The sequence below is a fragment of the Gopherus flavomarginatus genome, chromosome 3 (genome assembly GCF_025201925.1).
Source record: "Gopherus flavomarginatus isolate rGopFla2 chromosome 3, rGopFla2.mat.asm, whole genome shotgun sequence".
Lineage (NCBI taxonomy): Eukaryota > Metazoa > Chordata > Testudines > Testudinidae > Gopherus > Gopherus flavomarginatus.
This window is the reverse complement of record NC_066619.1, coordinates 83,478,696-83,497,897: the sequence shown is the minus strand read 5'-3', so window position 1 is coordinate 83,497,897 and position 19,202 is coordinate 83,478,696. Positions and strand designations below refer to the sequence as shown.

Here is a 19,202-nt window from a genome sequence, read left to right as displayed (position 1 = left end):
CTTGCGTACGGGGTGCTGCTGGGCTCCGTGTCCGGGCCCGTGCTGGGGGCCTGCTGTGCCAAGACGCGCAGGGTAGAGTCTGGGCCCCTGCACAGCTGTCAGGGATGCTGTGTCTGCCCAGCTCCAACCCCCCAGGCGGCAGCAGGAGGGGCCCAGCAGCCATGAAATTGTTCCAAAACCCCATGAAATTTAAACATCGTGGCTGTTGGGTGTAGCCAGGCTGAGGCTGCCCTCTTGAGATCATAAGGGTTAGCAAGCTATAGCTCTCCCCTAACAACATGCCTCCAGAACTTTGGGCTTTAAGAAATCACCATACGTTGCAATAAAAAACAAAGAAAGTAGGAGTCCTTGTGGCACCCTAGAGACTAACAAAGTTATTTGGGCATAAGCTTTTATGGGCTAATGCCTGCATCTGATTAAGTGGGTTTTATCCCACAAAAGCTTATGCCCAAATAAATTTGTTAGTCTCTAAGGTGCCACAAGGACTCCTAGGTTGTTTTTTTTTTTGCTTGTACAGACTAAGAGGGCTACCACTGAAACCTGTCATCATACATTGCAATGTGGCTCTATGTGCTACTCCAGGCTCCTTGGGCATAAATTAAACTGCACCTTAAATGCACCAGGGGCCCACACCAACTTGCCCTTAAACCAGCTGAAACACTTGTATGGGTGTCTGTGAGAGTTGGGTCAGACTTTGAAGTAAAATTAGTGAGTTGCACCAAGCATCTGAGAACTATACACTGCGCTGCCTTAAGTTTTGTATCCCATGACAGCTCGGGGGGGGGGGGGGGGAATACTTTTAATGAGGTTTTAAATTATGTTCTTAAAAGTGTTCAGAGTCATTAGAACCCTAGGGCTCCTAAATCCACCACCCTATAAATGACATGAAAATGGTATATTTTTGCTATCTTTTTAGTGAACAAACAATTCAGTTTTCAAACTCCTAACTGGAAAGTCATCAGATTCCAGCCAATTAACAGATGCACAACTGCTTTTTACTCCCTACCCAGTGTTTAACTCTGCTTATACTTAATTTCCATTTCCTAAGAAATTGTGGTCATCTAGATAATTAAGACTTATTTTGTCAGAACTGATTTGGGAGGAGTGCATCGTTTCTTTTTGTTTATAAAAAACAACCAAAAAAATTCCAGAGCATATATCTTTTCAGCATGAGAACATTCAGATGGGTACTGAGGAAGAACCTCAGAGTTGAAGCACCTGCCGTATTTTTGATCACTGAAAGTTACAGACACAGAGTTAAATTCTGCCTTGGTAAAATATTCTCAGCTCCTCAGCTAACTTCAAGAGGAATTATACCCACATGTATCAGGACTGTTTTGACTTCTCCATAGATATCAAAGATTCCTTTTCATCTGTTTACAAACATTTGCAACATGTGCCAATGGAAGTGATTCTTGGTTCTAAGAACTCTAGCACTTTTTGTTAACAGGAAAATGTAATGCATTAACAATCTGTAAAAGGAGTTGAGCGATAAGGTGGCAAACTTTGCAGATGAGACAAAATTATTTAGGTTAGTCAATGCCAGAAAAGACTCTGAGAAGCTTCAGAAGCACCTCACCAAGCAAGGTGAATAGGCAACATAATGTTGGTAAATCCTAAATGTAATCAACATTGAAGGGGGAAAATTAAACTACCCATACAATTTACTGGATTCTAAATTAGTTATGTCAACTCAGGAAAAGGACCTGCGTATCAGCCACCTCCGTAGAACTGTGCCCAATGTGCAGTTGTAGAAAACAAAGCTAACAAAATATTAAGAATGGGAGAGAGAATAATACAGTATAGAAAATATTTTAATGCCATTATATACATCAGTGGCTCACCCTCACTTGGAACAGAGTGTTCAGTTTTGGTAACCATCTAAAAAAGTATCAGAGGGATAGCCGTGTTAGTCTGGATCTGTAAAAGCAGCAAAGAGTCCTGTGGCACCTTATAGACTAACAGACATATTGGAGCATGAGCTTTCGTGGGTGAATACCCACTTCGTCAGATGCATCTGACAAAGTGGGTATTCACCCATGAAAGCTCATGCTCCAATATGCATCTGATGAAGTGGGTATTCACCCCACGAAAGCTCATGCTCCAATATGTCTGTAGTCTATAAGGTGCCACAGGGCTCTTTGCTGCATCTAAAAAAGGACATTGCGGAATTAGAGGAGGTTCAGAGGTGGACGACAGCACTGATATGAGAACTGGAAAAATCCATATGGAGAGAGATTGAACAGAGGACTATTATTTACCTGAGAAAGGAGATGAGTAAAAAGAGACATAATAAAAGCATACAAAATAATATTATGAAGAAGGTAGATTGGGAACTTATTTTCTTCATCTCACACTACAAGAACAAGGACACTGAAGCTGAAAAGTAACAAATTCAAAACTGATAAATTCTAGCTTACATACTTATATAGCCACCATTACTGTAGTAGCTGAGTACCTCACAATCTTTAATGTATTTATCCTCACACACCCCTATGAGGTAGGGAAGCACAATTATTCCAATTTTACTGAGAAGGAATTGAGAGATTAAGGCCCAGATCCTCAAAGGTATTTAGGTAATTTCCACTGAGTTTAATGGGAGTTAGGTGCTTAAATACCTTTGAGAATCTGGGCCTAAATGTCTTGCTAAAGGCAATGGAGGATGGTTAACATAGCAAGGAACTGAACCCCTTGTTCACTCAAGTAGCAGGCTAGTAGCCTGACTACCTGACCATCCTTCACACAATATGTAATGTTACTATGGAACTCTGACATAGGATGACATTTCTGCTAGGACTTCAATAAGACTGAAAGAGAGAGTGGCTAGCATGAGTTTCTAGAGTTATAATAATTAATGCTAAAAAGGTGTTTTGGAAGGGATATAAAATGTCATGCTTCAGGGTTTTAGCCATGTCCAACTATTACACAAGGCTTTTATAGGGGCAAAATCTCAAGCATCTATCTCCCTACTGTGGGATTTTTTGGACTGTCCTCTGAAGCATCTCTTAGTGGCCACCGTAGAGATAGAAGATTGGACTAGGTGTACCACAGATCTGATCCAGTATGCCTGTGTTCCTACACTGTATATGCTTGTATCTAAGTACTCTTCAACATGTAATGGAAGTCTGAGCTTTCTTTTCTGTGTGCTATAACCCTGACCTGATCACTTCTAGGGCAGGATGTGTTAGTCATCACATCAAATAGTTCTTTATTTCTTAGCTTGAGACTATCAACTATCACCCCATTCCTACAACTGTCTCTATAGAGGTACCTCCTGTGCCTGTTCAGAGCCTCACTGAAGTCAAGGTACTTTGTGCGAGTACAGGAATTTGCCCATGCTGAGCCAGTTGCCAGATTGGAGCTTATAAAATCAGTTAATACCAATTGTCGTGGGGCTGGTTATTATTATGTGAATACCTCTCCACTAGGAAGAGAAGTGAGACTGACAGCTCGTGGATCATCAAACAATCATAAAATGATAACAGTTATGGGGCACTAGCAACTGCACTAGATACAGATCAGTGACTGAGAGGTAGAAAGCTGTGTCATTTCCTTAATGATCTATTAAGCCATCAAGTGACCCTATCACCACCTTTTTCTGAGAAAGGGAAAATGTTATTACTTTTCTTCTCACATCAAAACACCTGAATCCAGTGATTGACTCCATGTGAGTCTGATTATAAGAAAGCATACAATGAACCTAAAGGTCTCTCTGTCACACTGATTTTCATTCATGGATGCAATTTTTAATTTAGAAAATTAATTTCTCTAACAGAAATAGACAGTTCTCTTTCTAAGATATGTCAAACTTTATGGTGTGTAAGCCATTAAGTGTTGTATTTGTAATATGTTAGTTAAGAATCAGTTGTCATTTTCTTTATACACCTAATATTTTTAGTGGTTTATAGCTGAGTTAAAAAATTAGCCAGAGGCTGAATCTTTTGAAAGGATTAATTGAGGATGGAATAGGAATTGTAATTCCTTAATCATCTTTGCAGCTTTAAGTTAGACTTCTGAAATGTAGATAATGTATTCCTTTGTTTAATTATAATTGCATATGATATATATGTAACAGTCTGTCAGCATTTCCATTATCATCTTCTATTTTCAGGAGATCATTCTCTTTGGGGGAAATTTACTTTGAGATAAAATTTGTTAAATAGGAGCAGATACATTATTTTAACAATTTATTACTAACACTGAAGGAATAATTTTTAATAATCATGACCATTTTTTTTGAAAACTTCCTGAAATATGTTGAATAAATTATTCAATGAACATAGTCCTAATCCTGGAATACAATCCACTAATAGGTGTAAGAATCTTTGTATCAAATACAATTGCAGGTTCAAGGGCCACATTAGTGAATTATTCAACTATTCATAAAAACTGGGTGAATAACAGAAATTTTTTTGATTATTTTTAAGCTATTGCAAAATTAAATAAGTAGTTTGATAAGAATTATTTAACCAGGTCTGTTTATTACATTTGAAAAAATGCTGCAGCACATTTTGATCAATGTTTTTAAATTATGTTGGTTTATCATCTTTTTTTGAGCTACTAATATCTAGCAAATAATAGAGGCTAAGGACTCCAATGAAATCAGTGGTACTACTTACAGATCATATTGTAAATACATGAATAAGTTTTGTAGGATCAGGGCCTTAAATATTTATGTAATATATTGATCTATCATTTTGTATCTAATCAATTATGTCAATTTTTATGTTCTTTCCTTAAAGACATTGTAATCCTATGAAATAAAAAAAGTAAGTTTAAAAACATCTTTGTTAAAATAACATTCACTGTCTGACAAACATAGAAAAGCAAGGACATTAAAAGCTGAGGTAGGAATTCTGTCCTTATCTTACCCCTTTACAACTAAGCAAAGCAGTACCCTTAGGACATATATGTACCAAAATACCTGCCTACACTGTGGTGAGGTAAAGGACAGATGTCAGCCCACGGTTCTTTGATTTGTTCGGTCAGACCTTTCTTTTTAGTGTCCCAGGACATATTATTACTAGACAGCCACTAAGGAAGGAGTATGACAAATTCTGCTCTTTTACACCATCTTCAAATAACTGAAGTAACTCAAGATTTACACAGGTCTGAGAACAGAATTCTGCTCACTATTCTCTCCATAGTTATGGTTAAATCACATATTTCCCTTACAAGAGTATATAATGATTCTATATGTAAGAATTTTTATGGAAAGTGTGAGAAAAATCAAACCAGGGCTTTGCAAACTAGGTTAAAAATTAGGTGGACCGTGTTTTTTTGTTTTAGCTTTTTGAATGTTTTCTAATATTTTTAAACTTTTCATCTCTCAAAAGCAGCTTCACCTAGAAGCACTACATGAATTATGTTTGTTAATCTCAGTGAGGTGTAGAGCATTTGTCTAGTTTTGTGGTTGGAAGGTGAACCAATTTGCAGGACTAAAATGCTAAGATTTTTCTCAAAATCTCCTGTCAGTGCTAGCAATGATGGGAATGCTAATGTAGACCAGCTGCCAGTGCCATTTTGTCATCTGAGGCCTTATCTATACTACACAGTTTTGTCAACAAAAGTCAGCTTTCGTCGACAAAACCGTGGAGTTGTACATACTGAAATGCTCCTCCCGCCGATGTAACTCCCCTGTTATGCCAACATAATAACAAGCGGCATAGAGCTTTTTGTAATGTAGTTAGAGTGACACAGTGTTAGTGTAGACACCTCACTTGGTTATATCGCCCTAATTGGCCTCCAGGAGGGGAATGCCCATCATGACTGCTCTGGTCAGTGGTTTGAACTCTGCTGCCCTGAAGGTACATGGGTATACCCCTCCTCCCCCTTCCCCCCCCACATATACATTCCTCTTCCTGTTTGCTCGGCATGCACAGTTCACACAGCATCTTCCTAGCTGACCATCCTGGCTTTCACCTGCGTGGAGCACACCAGAGCTGTTTAATCTGCTGAGTCTATGGGGAGAGGAGGCTGGGCAGTCACAGCTTTGCACCAGCTATAGGAATTTTGATACCTACGGGCTGATTCCTAATGGCATGCAGGAGAAGGGGCATAAAAAGGACACGCAACAGTATCGTAATAAAATCAAAGAGCTGAGGCAGGCATGCCAGAAGACAAGGGAGGCCAACTGTTGCTCTAATGCTGCGCCAAAGACATGAGGAGCAGCACTCCATCCTCAGCGGATGGCAGCAATCCTACTTCCACTGCCAAGAGTCCTGTGGATACTTGGAGGGGACAGGAGGCAGTAGTCAGCGGAATCAACCCTGATGAGGAAGGGATGGATGAGGCGGTGGAGGACGATGTGGAGCACATGGCAAAGGTTGTCTGGTGTTGTGGAGAGTCAGGACCTCTTTTTTCCACTCTGGAGGAGTCTAGCTAGTCCCAGCACTCCAGCTCTGGCACACAGGATGCAGGAGAGGGGAGTTCCGGTAAGTGCTCATTTTGCTCAAGTGCTCATACTGCCCGATGAGAGGAAACTGAGCGCTCATGTACTTTGTTATATGGTAGAGGAGGGATAAGGGACAGAAATTAACAACAGAGTGGAGCCTGTCCATCTACTCAGTGGAGCCATGGCAGAAAAGTTTGTTAATGTACATGGGGATGTCTTGGGAATCCTCCATAGTGATCTCCAGGAAACATTTCGGTAAGTATTCTGCAATCCTTCACTGTAGGTTCCGTGAGAGAGCTGCCTGTTTATCCCACTGCTGTAAGAAACTTTGCTGTGTCACCTTGCAATTGTTTCTGGAGGGATCAGAGCAGTAGACAGGCGAGTGGCATATGGAGCCGGTCTGAAACCACACACATATAGGAGATGCTCCCTGCTTAGGATGCATGCTTAGGAGTGAGATATTGGGTTCTATTGCCTTAGCCAGTGGAAAAGGGTACCAATATTCACAATAGGCTCCCTAGTGGGTTATTAACTCCCCTTCGCAAACCACCCATTGTCCCTTCCTGCTCTTTCCCTCTTGCCCACCACCTCCTTCCCTGTGATCTCACCACAATTAGAGCTCACAATGACCTGTGTATTAGCCAAGGGACATTGAGAAAGAAGTATGTGTAACTTTTGTGATTCACAGCAGTAAGCGCACTCACAATACTGTCTCTATTCATTGTTTCTTTGCATTCTGCAGATGTGCTTTTGAGAACGCACTCCTTCACAGTGGAAGAGTGCCTCTATCAGATAAGGTGGCAACTGAGGAGGAGTAAGGAGAATCTGTTTCGCGGGGTGCTGCAGTCAACAGATGCAGCACAGAGCGAAACAAAGAGTGTGGAAGGAGACAATGAATGAAAGACTTAGGCTGGATAGACAGAAAACTACACAGGGACAGTAGCGGATGATAAAGCCCCTTGAAGACCAGAGATATTGAAGTCCCTCATTAGCCTGCATTTGCAGCAATCTGTGTCCTCTAGCCACAACAGAACTGCAGTCCATGCTCTTCCCAAATTCCCCCCAGCGCATTCCTTGCATGTACCTGGTCCTCACAGTACCCCATGCATTCCACGCCTGGGGACTGGTTTCCCAGTGGAAGTTGGAGTTACACCCAGCTGCGAGAGCCCTAACGGTGAAACTGTTCTTCTTTGTCATGTCTCCTGTTTGACCAAAAGTTTGTGTTTGATTCTGTTATGAAACTTGAGTCTTTGAAATAAAATAAGTCTTAATTTGTGAAATACGTACATACATACATCACTCAGTCCTGTTGAGACACATTGGCTATAGGTAGGACTATTTGCTCCTTACAATTAATACTCAAGAAGCAAGTACTTTATGATGGCAACTAAATATTGCCTTGCCAAATGCACCTTACAGACACATGATTGGGAATCATTGTCAAAATGCTCCTTCAAAGCCTCTCTGATTCAAATAGCCTCCTGCTCTGGCCAAAAAGACAATGCCAGAGACCTTTTACTGGCTAAATGCGCATTCAACCATTATTCGGCACCTGCTGAGCCTGTTGCTGAAGTGCTCCTTGCTGCTATCTAGGTTTCTGGTGTAAGGCTTCATGAGCCTTGGGAGTAAGGGGTACGTGGGGTCTCCAAGATCCCTGTGGACATTTTCACACACCCCCTTTGGAATCTTCTGGTCTGGAAAAAAAGTCCCAGCATGCAACTTTCTATACAGTCCAGTGTTCCGAAAAATGCATGCAACATGCACCTTCCCTGACCACTCTGCACTGATGCCAATGAAACGGCTGTGGTGATAGACCATGGAGAAGTAGCCCTTTGAGTTGATGTACTCCATTGCAAGACAGTTGGGGGCCAAAACTGGGATATGTGTTCCATCTATCGTCCCTTCACAATTAGGGAATCCCATTGCCTAAAAGCCATCAATTATTTCCTGCACATTACTGAGAGCCACAGTCCTTGGTAGCAGGACCTGCACACTTGCATCACTGCAGCCCCCACAGTGGACTTTTGAACTCCAAACTGATTCACGACTGACCAGTAGCAGTCTGGAGTTGCCAGCTTCCACACAGTGATCGCCACACACTTTTCTTCAGTGAGGGCAGCTCTCATTCTGGTGTCCCTGTGCCGCAGTGCTGGGGCAAGCTCCGCACACAGTTCCAGGAAAATGGCTTTGCGCATCCGAAAGTTCTGCAGCCACTGCTCGTCATCCCATACATGCATCATGATGCAGTCCCACCACTCAGTGCTTGTTTCCTGAGCCAAGTGCCAACGCTCTACCATGCCAAGCTGTTCTGTGAATGCCAGCAGCAATCTTGAATTATTTGTTTCCATGGCAGACAGAAGGGCAGGCATAACTGATACACTCTCGGTTTTGCAGCTCATGTAATACTGCAGGACCAGATGCGTTGTGTTCAGCACACTCATCACCAGAATGGTCAGCAGCTCAGGATCTATGTTGTCAGGCAGAGATGGCAGGTGCACAGTTCACTGTGGATTGTTGAAAAATGGAGCAAAATGAAGTAGGAAGCCCATGATGGGATGGAAAGAACTGCATCATGGGACAGCGAGCACATCCCCATAATGCACCATGATCCACTCCCAGAGCTCCCAGCAGCAGAGGGTGGCGAGTTGTACAGTGGGATAGCTACCCATGATGCAACATTCTCTCTGCCGATGCAATGACTGGATGTGCTCAGTCGATACAAGGAGCATTGTGTGAATATACTCCACCGATGCCATTAAAACAACTTACTGTCATTGACAAAACTTAAGTTGACTTAACTCTGTAGCATATATATGGCCTTACCCTGCTCAGAACAGGCAGAACTGCTGTGAGTCTGCTTAGCAAGGGGAAGTGTGCACAGAGGATGGACATATTTCGCAGTTATGGACATGCAGGGAAGTTTTGGGGGCAATGCAAGGGCAGTTAGGTAGGCTCAGCTGCTCCATAGATATGCAGATAAACCATCCATTTACATCTATTGAGCAGGAGCTCCAGAAACTACTAGATCTTCTCTCTATATTCCATAGACCAATACATGGCCAGGCCTCTCAGAGTGTGTGCTGATTCCTAGGGTGAGAGCTTTTGGGACAAACCATGTCTGCTTTACTCCTGTGAATAATCACTGAAGTCAATTACATCGTGGGGGGTCTGTATTAGCACAGGGATCCACTGCCATAGAGTCAGATTCTGAAGTGGGGCCTTTCCATATTCGACTTTTGCTCTTCTCCCATTGATACCAGTGGCAGTGGCACTGTAGATTGAAAAGCAGCACATAATCCACGGGCTACAATTAAATATGCCATTCCCTGGCCTTGTCACAGAATGAACGGACCACTTCCGGTTAAAAAAACACACCAACAACCCCAAAGCCAACGGGTACCGCTGGAATAAGAAAGTATCGGAACTATTCACATTTGTTTGGCTAAAGCACATTTTAAGACAACCTAAGACCTGACCCTGCAATGTGAATAACTACTCACGGGATCAGTCCCACAATCACAAATGGGAGTAAATGTCTGCAGGACCAGCCCCTACACTTGAGGACCGATGTCACCAGACAATGTTTAATGGCAATGACAGAGCCCAGCAGCACGCCAAGAAGCACCCCGAGGCCCCTTTAACTCCAGGCCCAGCAGGGCGGGGACAGGTTGATGGGCAGGCGAGAGCACCAATGCCGTGGGCTGAGGCCAGCGGAGCCCTCCCAGGGGTCGGGCGGTAGGTCACCACCACGCCAGTGCGCGGGCTTAGCGCGCAGGGGGCCGAGCCGAGCCGAGCCGGCAGCGATGGCTGACGAGATCCGCAAGGCGCTGGCCGCCCGGCCCGGAGGTGAAACCATCTTCGGGAAGATCATCCGCAAGGAGATCGCGGCCAAAATCATCTTCGAGGACGAGCAGGTGGGGGCTGCGTGCCCCGCGCTCGGGGCGCGGCTGGAGGGGGAAGCGGCAGCAACGGCTGCGGGCGCCCGCGCTTGCATGGGCAGGAGGCGGGTTGGGGCTGCTGTGTGGTGCCCTCCTCTGGCAGCAGCTCCCCGGGCGCGGGGGGTGCCCGGCATTGCCTGCGGGGCGCTGGGCTGTGGGGCTCCCCGGGCTGTCACTGGCAGGCTGGGGGTCCGGGGGCTGTTCTTGTAACTAGCGGTGCAGGGCTCGCTGCGGGGGCAGAGGAAACGCAGGCTAAAGGTGTGAAACGCACAATCGCTTGGGTGGTGCATGTCAGAGCTCACAGTTCTTCGGCCTCCCCAGCTGGGGCAGCGGGCTTAAACTGCTGCGATTCCCCGAGCTCATTGCGGCGGTGTTGCTACGCTGATTAACAGCCGCACCTTTTATAATAATCATTTGTGGGAAAAGGGAAGCCAGGTTTTGATCCCAGCCCTCCAGGTTCCACGGCTTCCCTGTTGGTGCAGCGGTGCTGCCAAACCCTGGATCACGGATCTCTTGTTTCTGGTCACCACAGCCTCCTCTCCAGAGCGCAAATAGAGAAGCGTAGCTGGCCATCTGAAACAAAACCAAAACTCCCTGGACCTTAATGGATCCTAGATGGTACAAGTAGTGCAATAAATACTTGCATCTGTTCCCTGGATCTTGTGTGATCCAGCCATTTTACCCTCCCCCTCGTAGATTGCATTTATTAATATTAAATAATAAGTTTAGCTACGCCTCCTTTAGCAAACCCCCCCCTCCCATAACAATCTAGCAGACCCTGCAAGACAACAGTTCATCCTCGTATGGTAGTACTGCCAACACTTGGATCCAACACTGTATTCAGCCTGTATTGGGCTTCAGTGATCTAAATTCTACTGCCTAATAGAGAACATGTTTAACCATTCTTGTATTTTAAAAATCAAGACATAGGTGTGTCTGTCTGAAGCAGCATTGCATGAACTCTGATCTGGCATCTGAATCATGCCATCTTTTGGCCACAATTCTAGAATTTGTACCATTAAAATAGGCAGCCATCCTGCTATGAGAAAGCAACCAAAATCCTAATTTGGCACTGGTACCTGTTGGATCTGGCTAATTTTTAATGGCATGTCTCCTGATTTTGACTCCTAAAGTTAGGAAAAATTGCATATTTACTAGGGCAACATAATAATCCAGTTCTTTTATCTAGCAGTTTGACTCTGACTGGATCCACCTGGGGTTGACACTGAACATTGAAATCATTGCAAGCTGTGGTTGCTCTTTGCTTGTGAAAATCAGGTCCCATATAAATGCAATGCAGAAGATGGGTTCTTGTTGAAAAATATACCATTCGTCTGACCCATATGCCTAATGATAGATGAAGAGCCAATATCTTAATAGGTCAGGATAATATCACAGCTGTTGGGGGAAATTTCATTCTAGAACACTAAATGGTTTTGAAGTAGATTCTAAAGCGATTTCTGTGCTGCTGCTTTGCAACCAAGATGTGTAATAAGTGTATTGCTTTCTCTTTGTCTATGTGAAAGTTTCAAGAAACTTTGCCTCTAATGATGGTAAACTGTAGAGCAGGGGTTGGCAACCTTTCAGAAGTGGGTGTGCAGAGTCTTCATTTATTCACTCTAATTTAAGGTTTTGTGTGCTAGTAATACATTTTAACGTTTTTAGGTCTCTTTTTCTATAAACCTATAATATATAACTAAACAATTTTTGTATGAAAAGTAAATAAGGCTTTTAAAATGTTTAAGAAGCTTCATTTAAAATTAAATTAAAATGTAGCACCCCCTGGACTGATGGCCAGGACCTGGGCAATGCGAGTGCCACTGAAAACCAGGTCACGTGCCGCCTTTGGCTCCTGTGCCGTAGGTTGCCTACCCCTGCTGTAGAGGATATATTGCTGGAGTCAGTATAGTAAAACGAGTGTGCTTTTCAATTTGCCAGGTGAGCTGACAATAAATAACCCAGTATGAGAAATAGGGAGAAATCCAGCTTCCAGTCTTAAAACACTTTGGGACGCTTAAGTAATTATGTGATCATCGTCTCTTATGCGATAAAAAGAGGAAAATTGTTATAACTCTCTTAAGGAATTAAAACTTGCAGGATTAAAGGATGTTTCAGTGTAATCAGCTAATTTAGTGGTTTTCAACCTTTCCAGAGTACTGAACCCCTTTCAGGAGTCTGATTTATCTTGTGTACCCCAAATTTCACCTCACTTAATAACTACTTGCTTACAAAATCAGACACAAAAATACAAAAGTGTCACAGTGCACTATTACTGAAAAATAATTACTTTCTCATTTTTACCAGATTATTATTTTCCAATTGATTAATTTTATAAATATTGTACTTACATTTCAGTATGATACTTGAACCTGTTTTTCACTTACAAGCCTTGTCTGAAGCCACCTGAGTACAATGCAGCCTGGGTATTTGCTCAGAAAGCTAGTCTGAGCTGCTGCAGCTGCAGTGCTATTTTTAGTGCACTAGCTCAAATAGAGCTAGCATATGGCTGTCTGCCCATCCTGGGAAGCACTCTGCCAGCTACTAGGTAAAACATACCCTAAAGGCTTAAGAAAAAGCTTATCTAGGTAGGGTTATTTTGTAAGTCCACTGTGGAGTCTGTTCCTCTGAAGGATCTGTCATTTTCTGGTGACAGATAGGATACTGGACTGATGCGGGATTGCAGTTCCAAAGAGGTGGGGAAAAAAGATGTCATCTGTGTTTCAATTACACTACTTCCATTCATGTGATATCTGTTATAATACTTAGTCTTTAAAAATGTGTAGAATAGTAGCAAATTGTAGTGATATTTGCTCTTTGATATGAATGTACATAACTAATTCTACTAGTTATTAGGTACAGCCATGAAAAGAATAAATTGCAAAGTTCATTGCCTGAAAATTTCCTTTTTATTATTTAGAATGCTTTAGAAATAGTTGTAAGTAATTCCTGAAAATAAACCAACCAATGTTCTTTGTTCATACTAAAAACTGTTCTTTGTAGGCCTCTGTATGTGGGCATTTTGTGTTAATTTGAGTTAAGGTTTTCCTCTTATTGCTAACTACATTTTAAGGGATATCAAGTAACCAGCGCTAATTTTGGAAAGTTATTGAAGTTACCGTCTCAACTTCAGTATGTACCTGTAGGGGTATGGGTAGCAAAGAGATGTTCAGATTTATATATGGGGCTTATTTTCATCTAAAAAGTTAGTGCTTCAGCTCTTTATCATTTCTTTCTCCAGTGCCTTGCGTTCCATGACATTTCACCCCAAGCTCCAACACATTTCCTAGTGGTTCCTAAGAAGCCTATTGTCCAATTGTCTGAAGCAGAAGATTCAGATGAATCTGTAAGTACTGTGAAAGTTTATTACACTACAACATATAAATTCTATCTACATTGAATCTACCATTATAATATATGAAAACTATTAGTTTTTATAGGCAGGAATCTTGTTTTATTTTCTGCCTGAAAGGTGCAATGCGTGCCTGTGGTGCTTTAACTCCAAGTTTAAATGTTATTACGACATAGGTTTAAAACAAAAGCTCTGAAAGTTTAAAATATTAAATGACCTAAACACACTCACAAGATGCAGTGGCATTGTTAATAATTCATTAGCTGCTCTGAGACCACCTGACCTAGGACAATGACAGGGTGTCATCCTTTAACATGTTTATTGGCAGATGTACCCTGTAATCGGTTCTGCCATACTCTTTGTTGAATAAGTTATTACAGTGTTGAGCTGGTGGAAGTTGGTACAAGTCTGCCTAAAAATAAAAAACAAAATCTTGGAATGGAGATATGTTCAACGAAAGGAGAAACAGTAGAGGAACATTATCAGCTTTGCATTGACGTCAGGTGTAATTTCCCATTCTGAATCATTGGTCACTCAGCTAGAGAAATGCCTTCTCAGTCTCCTGGTGGGCCATTATAATACCATAGAATCACAGAAGTGTAAGACTGGAAGGGACCTTGATAGATCATCTAGTCTAGTCCCCTGCACTCAGTCAGAATTAAGGATTATCAGGATCATCCCAACAGGTGTTTGTCTAACCTGTCCTCTAAAACCTCCAATGATAGTGATTCTATAACCTCCCTAGATAATTTGTTCCAATGCTTGTGATAAAACAACTTAATGCTTAAAGTGGTGTATTGGAGGAGGAGTGACTTTATTTTAAAATGAAAGAAATCCAAAGAAATGGAAGTCCAAATGTGAAATTTGTTCAGGTGAATCATGAAAGTGCTGTGTATTTAGTATTAGGAAGTTAACTATACTTGATCAGAATGTTTTTTGTTCTTGACCCCTTTTGCACTATAAAGAGATACACGCTGAATCACCTTTTCTGGAACCATGGCTCAGCACTACATTTCGTAGTTTATAGTGGTCATAGATTGTAGTCTCATTAGGGCAGTAACTTTTTGTAAATGCTAGGATGCTCTTTGATGCATGGCCTCTTTCTCCTTTTTAGGAATTTGAACAGCATCTATTGTATCTAGGCTGCAATTGCAGTTAATGAAAAATATTATGTAGCTTTAGAAATGCACATCTCTAGTGCAAAATATTGCTTTTGTTTGAAATATATTCTAATGTCCATCCTTCTGTTTTACACTAGATGATACTTGTTCTACTATGGAAAATAAGGGTTTGTGGCATCTTGTATTGGAGTGAGTTGTTAGGGTTGGCAAGAAGTGCCTGAAATGATGAGAACTAGGTCTCAGCTGTCTTGAAAATTGGTCCCCAAGTCTTTGTGAACATATACTAGATAAGTCCACTTTTTTTTTTTAATTGGATTTTTCTTCATTGCCTAAAGAATGAAAGGGCCTAATCCTGAGAGGCGCTGGCTGTTTGTGACTTCCATTGGCTGGGACTTGCCTCTAAACTCCCCCTCCCTTTTTTTTTTTTAAAAAAAGCTCTTTTAGAAATAAGATTCTTGATCTTATGCAGTTTCATTTCACTGTAGCTTTTAAAATTTACTTGGAGGATGTTTGTTACCAGTTATTCCACGTAACTGATAAAACTGATCTTCAAATTGCTCACAATTGTTTTTGTGGCTGATTTTTCTCTCTCCCTTCCCTTTTAATCCTTTCAGCTTCTTGGGCATTTAATGATTGTTGGCAAGAAGTGTGCTGCTGAATTGGGCCTGACCAAGGGATACCGAATGGTGGTGAATGAAGGGCCAGATGGTGGGCAGTCTGTCTATCATGTACATCTCCATGTTCTTGGTGGACGTCAGTTGGGCTGGCCTCCTGGCTAAGTTGCAGCAAGAATCGGCATTCTATGTGGAAATGATCCCTGCATAGATTTAATACGTTGCCCAAAAATCTAACTACTGTTTACAGAAAAAGGTGATTAAACATGTTAAGGGCAATAAAAGTTTTCAGCAATGCACACACAATAAAGTTATAGCATATAACATCATCTGTTTTTTTTTAATTGCTGTTTTTGCTTACAAAACTGTTTCTATCAGTATCTTTCCTGAATGTAAATATGTAGTAATGCTTACACTGCATTCACTAACTTGCTTCACTCAATGTGGCGAACTGTATGATAAGGGTGGATATGAAGAAAGTTCTGTTTAGTACATCCAGTTTTTAATATCTCATCAAGAGCGTACCTCTTCAGTTTTCTGAACACCGTAGGAACAATACTCACAGAGGCAGGGCAGGTTGCCATTAAAACGGAGAAATATCTAAATGATGTATATGTGGTTAAAATACTCCCACAGCTACTATTGCAAACCTGAAAATTCCTCCTTAGAACTGGTTCATGTTTTCAGGGTTATTGGTTCCTAACACCAAGAAAAACACACATTTTCCTTAAACGCTCTAAATGAATTCAGTGCTTGTGTAAGAAGCTAGATTGTCAGCACTGGCAGAGTAAAGTTCTCTTATCTGGAGAACATGTACTGCATGAACAGTAGAATTTTTGCTATATTGCGCCCTCCCCCCCAACCACCCAGTTTGCCTTTAGAGAAACTGCTTCTAGAGGTGAAAAGGGAATTCCTTTGGCAAATTGTTAGAGAGAGAAGTGCACTGGATCCACCAACCCATTTCACATAAGTTGTCCACTAGAAGGTAACTGTGTTGAACTTATTTCAGTGCCACTTGTGGGGCTCCATACAGCCCTGTGCACAACCTGAATCCCACCTCGTGCAACTAATAGCTCTTTCTCATCAGTTTCTCTTTTTACCCCAAACTGAAGATGGTTTCTCATTGTGTCTGGTCTTGATTCAAGTTTTTGAATTTGCATCCCTGCTGCTACCTTTTCTGTCAGTCTTTAGCTATTGGTGTTGTGGATGGGTGAACAGATGAAGAAAAGATTTAGCACAGCTGGGTGAATGAGTTGCAAGCATTTTCTGAGGTGACTAGAGGCTATTGTGAGTATGGGAGAGGGAGGACAGTCACAAATGTGAGATGCACCTGGAAACTCCTGGACACTTCTTTAGATAGGGCACCACAAAACCCACTGTTATAACAACCTAAGGTAAAACTTTGTTACTAATAGCCAAGGCTGAATTTGAGCTCTCACCTCAAGGTAAGAGATTCAACATTTCTTTGCTAAGGCCCAGATCCACAAAAGTATTTATTTAGGCTCCTAACTTCCATTGATCTCAGTGGAAGTTTGGAACATAAATACTCTTATGGATGTGGGCCTTAATTCTTGAGCAATCCAGGCCTGCTGGAGTACAGCTGACCAATGTACACAAGCAGTTGTGAAAGAATTATAACTCATTTGTACCAGCCTTCTTCACTTTGACTTTAGTTATGTTATAGTCTCCTTTCTGTTTCTTTGTCTTTTTATTTTCTTGTGTGCTGGAAGTTGATTCTTTAACAATTTATCTTGAGTGCTGTGTTAGCCTTTTATCTGAATATAATTGTTAGCTATGGATTTAAATAGAGTTTTCATTTAGTCTGCTTCTTCTTTGGTTATCTAGGAAAAACAACAATGACTATTTCTTTTGGTTTTTGCCAGAAGGAGTGGGGCTATAATAAACTTGACAGAAGTGCAGCCCTGTTTTATTGTTTCAGTTATGAGTTTCTGCTTTATTGTTAAGGTGTGATACTGTTGTGTGTTAGATACTTTCTTCAGGTCCAGTTGTGAATTAAGATACATTGGGGGAAAATTCAGCACAGGGGTAACGTGGTTCTACAGGCCATGTAATGTGCGGGTGGGTGTGCCTATTGTTTAAATCTGAGCTAACTCCCATCTGATCCATAGAAAGTAGTTGCCAAGGTCCATAACAATTCTCATCCAACCTTTCTCAGCATGAAATAGTTACCACAATCTGGGTCTTATTTGTATTCCAACAATACCCATAATGATCTAAGTGCAGGAAGACTTATTTACTGCCTTATGGAGTTTAGTTTAAGAAAGCAAACAACCCATGAAGGGCGGGGAAGAGTGTTGCAGTCAAAATATATGAAAGGTTTATATCTAGTGGGGGTTACATTGTTTTCTGACATAAATACCCCTTGACAATCTCAAAAAATCCGTTCTTAGGTTGGCCAGCTTCTCATAGCCATCATGGAAGAAGTGGGTCTTGAGGATAGATATGGAAGAGAGAGATTTGTGAATGAGGGTGTTTCATGTGTGATAGGGAACATAGAATATATGGAAGTTGTAGGGCAGGTGAAGACAGACCAGAGGGAGCAATAGGATAAGAAAAAACAGATGCACAGGGAGAAACAGAGTGAGGACAAAAATCTTGTGATGGAAAAGGGAGAAAAAGTGGATGGACTCAGAAGAGTGGATAGCAGGGGCAACATAACAGACAAGGGTGATGATCTCAGCAGCTAGAGGGTGGAAGATGTGTGTGATGGGAAGGCCAGAGAGACATAGCTTACAGTAACTAACCTGGCATGTGGTGGGGACCTGCATACTAGACTTTTTTAGTGATATGAGTAGAAAGGGGGGCAGGGAGGAAAAGAGCAGGAATAGGAATCTTTCACACAAAAAAAAAACCACACCACTTCTGAATGCACCAAATCTTAAAATCCTGTAAAACTGAACATAGACAAATTGGTTAATAATTATTAGAAATGTCCTGTTGTACATTAAAAGGTTTCCCCTCCAATATATCATTATTAAATTCATATGATTCACTGTGCTTCAGGTGACAATGGGTGGCTTACATTTAATCACTTTTTTAATCTGTACCATTTTTGCCTTTCCCCCAGTTTCTGATAAAGGATTTACTGGACTGCATTTCATTCAGTAAATCCTATCACATAAATTACTGCTACATTCCATAACTTACTGAAACATCTTTTTTATCTCTTTGTTGAGGGACTTAATCAGCTCCTTTCCATCACTCTCTTGGTGTGATATGTTTTTAACAAACCTCATCTGGGTATTTGGGACCACTTAGCAACTCACCAGCATTCCCCAGAATTTCTTTGCTTATTTGAGTGCATTCATGATAAAATGCAACTTTTTCTTTCATTGCATTGGTTTTCATATAAATGTTTAGTAGTATTTAGGGAATTAAAAGATGAGGTGTTCAAACTTTTAGCTTTTCAGGTGGGTAACATGGGCCTAATGGGAATATCACACCTATTAATGGCTTTCCTAACTAAGCAGTGGATGCCACTGTTCTTTTACAGCAGTGCTCTCCTTGTGCCAGTGTTTCCATTGAAGTGGATGGGGCCACAGTACTCATTTTTGTGGAACTGGCTCCTAATTTGTAGTAGATCTAGTTAAAGGGATCCAACGCCATAATGAAAGTGGGGTGAGCTGCCAAGTGATAACATTAATACTAACATTACTGAAAATGCAAAAAGAGCATTATCAAGCATCTTCAGGACTATCTTCATACATCTGTATTTGCCTTTGCGTGTAACATGCAGGCAGGAATAGTGTATTGAATTGCTTCTTT

The 19,202-nt window shown here is 41.6% G+C and overlaps 1 protein-coding gene across 1 annotated transcript; it reads left to right on the top strand.

The window, feature by feature from the left end:
- The first annotated feature begins 10,143 nt into the window (after positions 1 to 10,143).
- Positions 10,144 to 15,745, top strand: HINT1 (histidine triad nucleotide binding protein 1). Its single transcript, XM_050946010.1, has 3 exons — positions 10,144 to 10,308; positions 13,571 to 13,675; positions 15,417 to 15,745. Exons 1-3 carry the CDS (start codon positions 10,198 to 10,200, stop codon positions 15,579 to 15,581), a joined length of 381 nt encoding a protein of 126 aa, XP_050801967.1. The 5' UTR covers positions 10,144 to 10,197; the 3' UTR covers positions 15,582 to 15,745.
- The last annotated feature ends 3,457 nt before the right edge of the window (positions 15,746 to 19,202 follow it).

Bases quoted from the DNA above. Each gene is read 5' to 3' on its own strand.
- HINT1 (XM_050946010.1), top strand. From the start codon at position 10,198: ATGGCTGACGAGATCCGCAAGGCGCTGGCCGCCCGGCCCGGAGGTGAA. The intron at 10,309-13,570 runs GTGGGGGCTGCG...TTCTTTCTCCAG, and splicing joins TCATCTTCGAGGACGAGCAG to TGCCTTGCGTTCCATGACAT. The intron at 13,676-15,416 runs GTAAGTACTGTG...TAATCCTTTCAG, and splicing joins CAGAAGATTCAGATGAATCT to CTTCTTGGGCATTTAATGAT.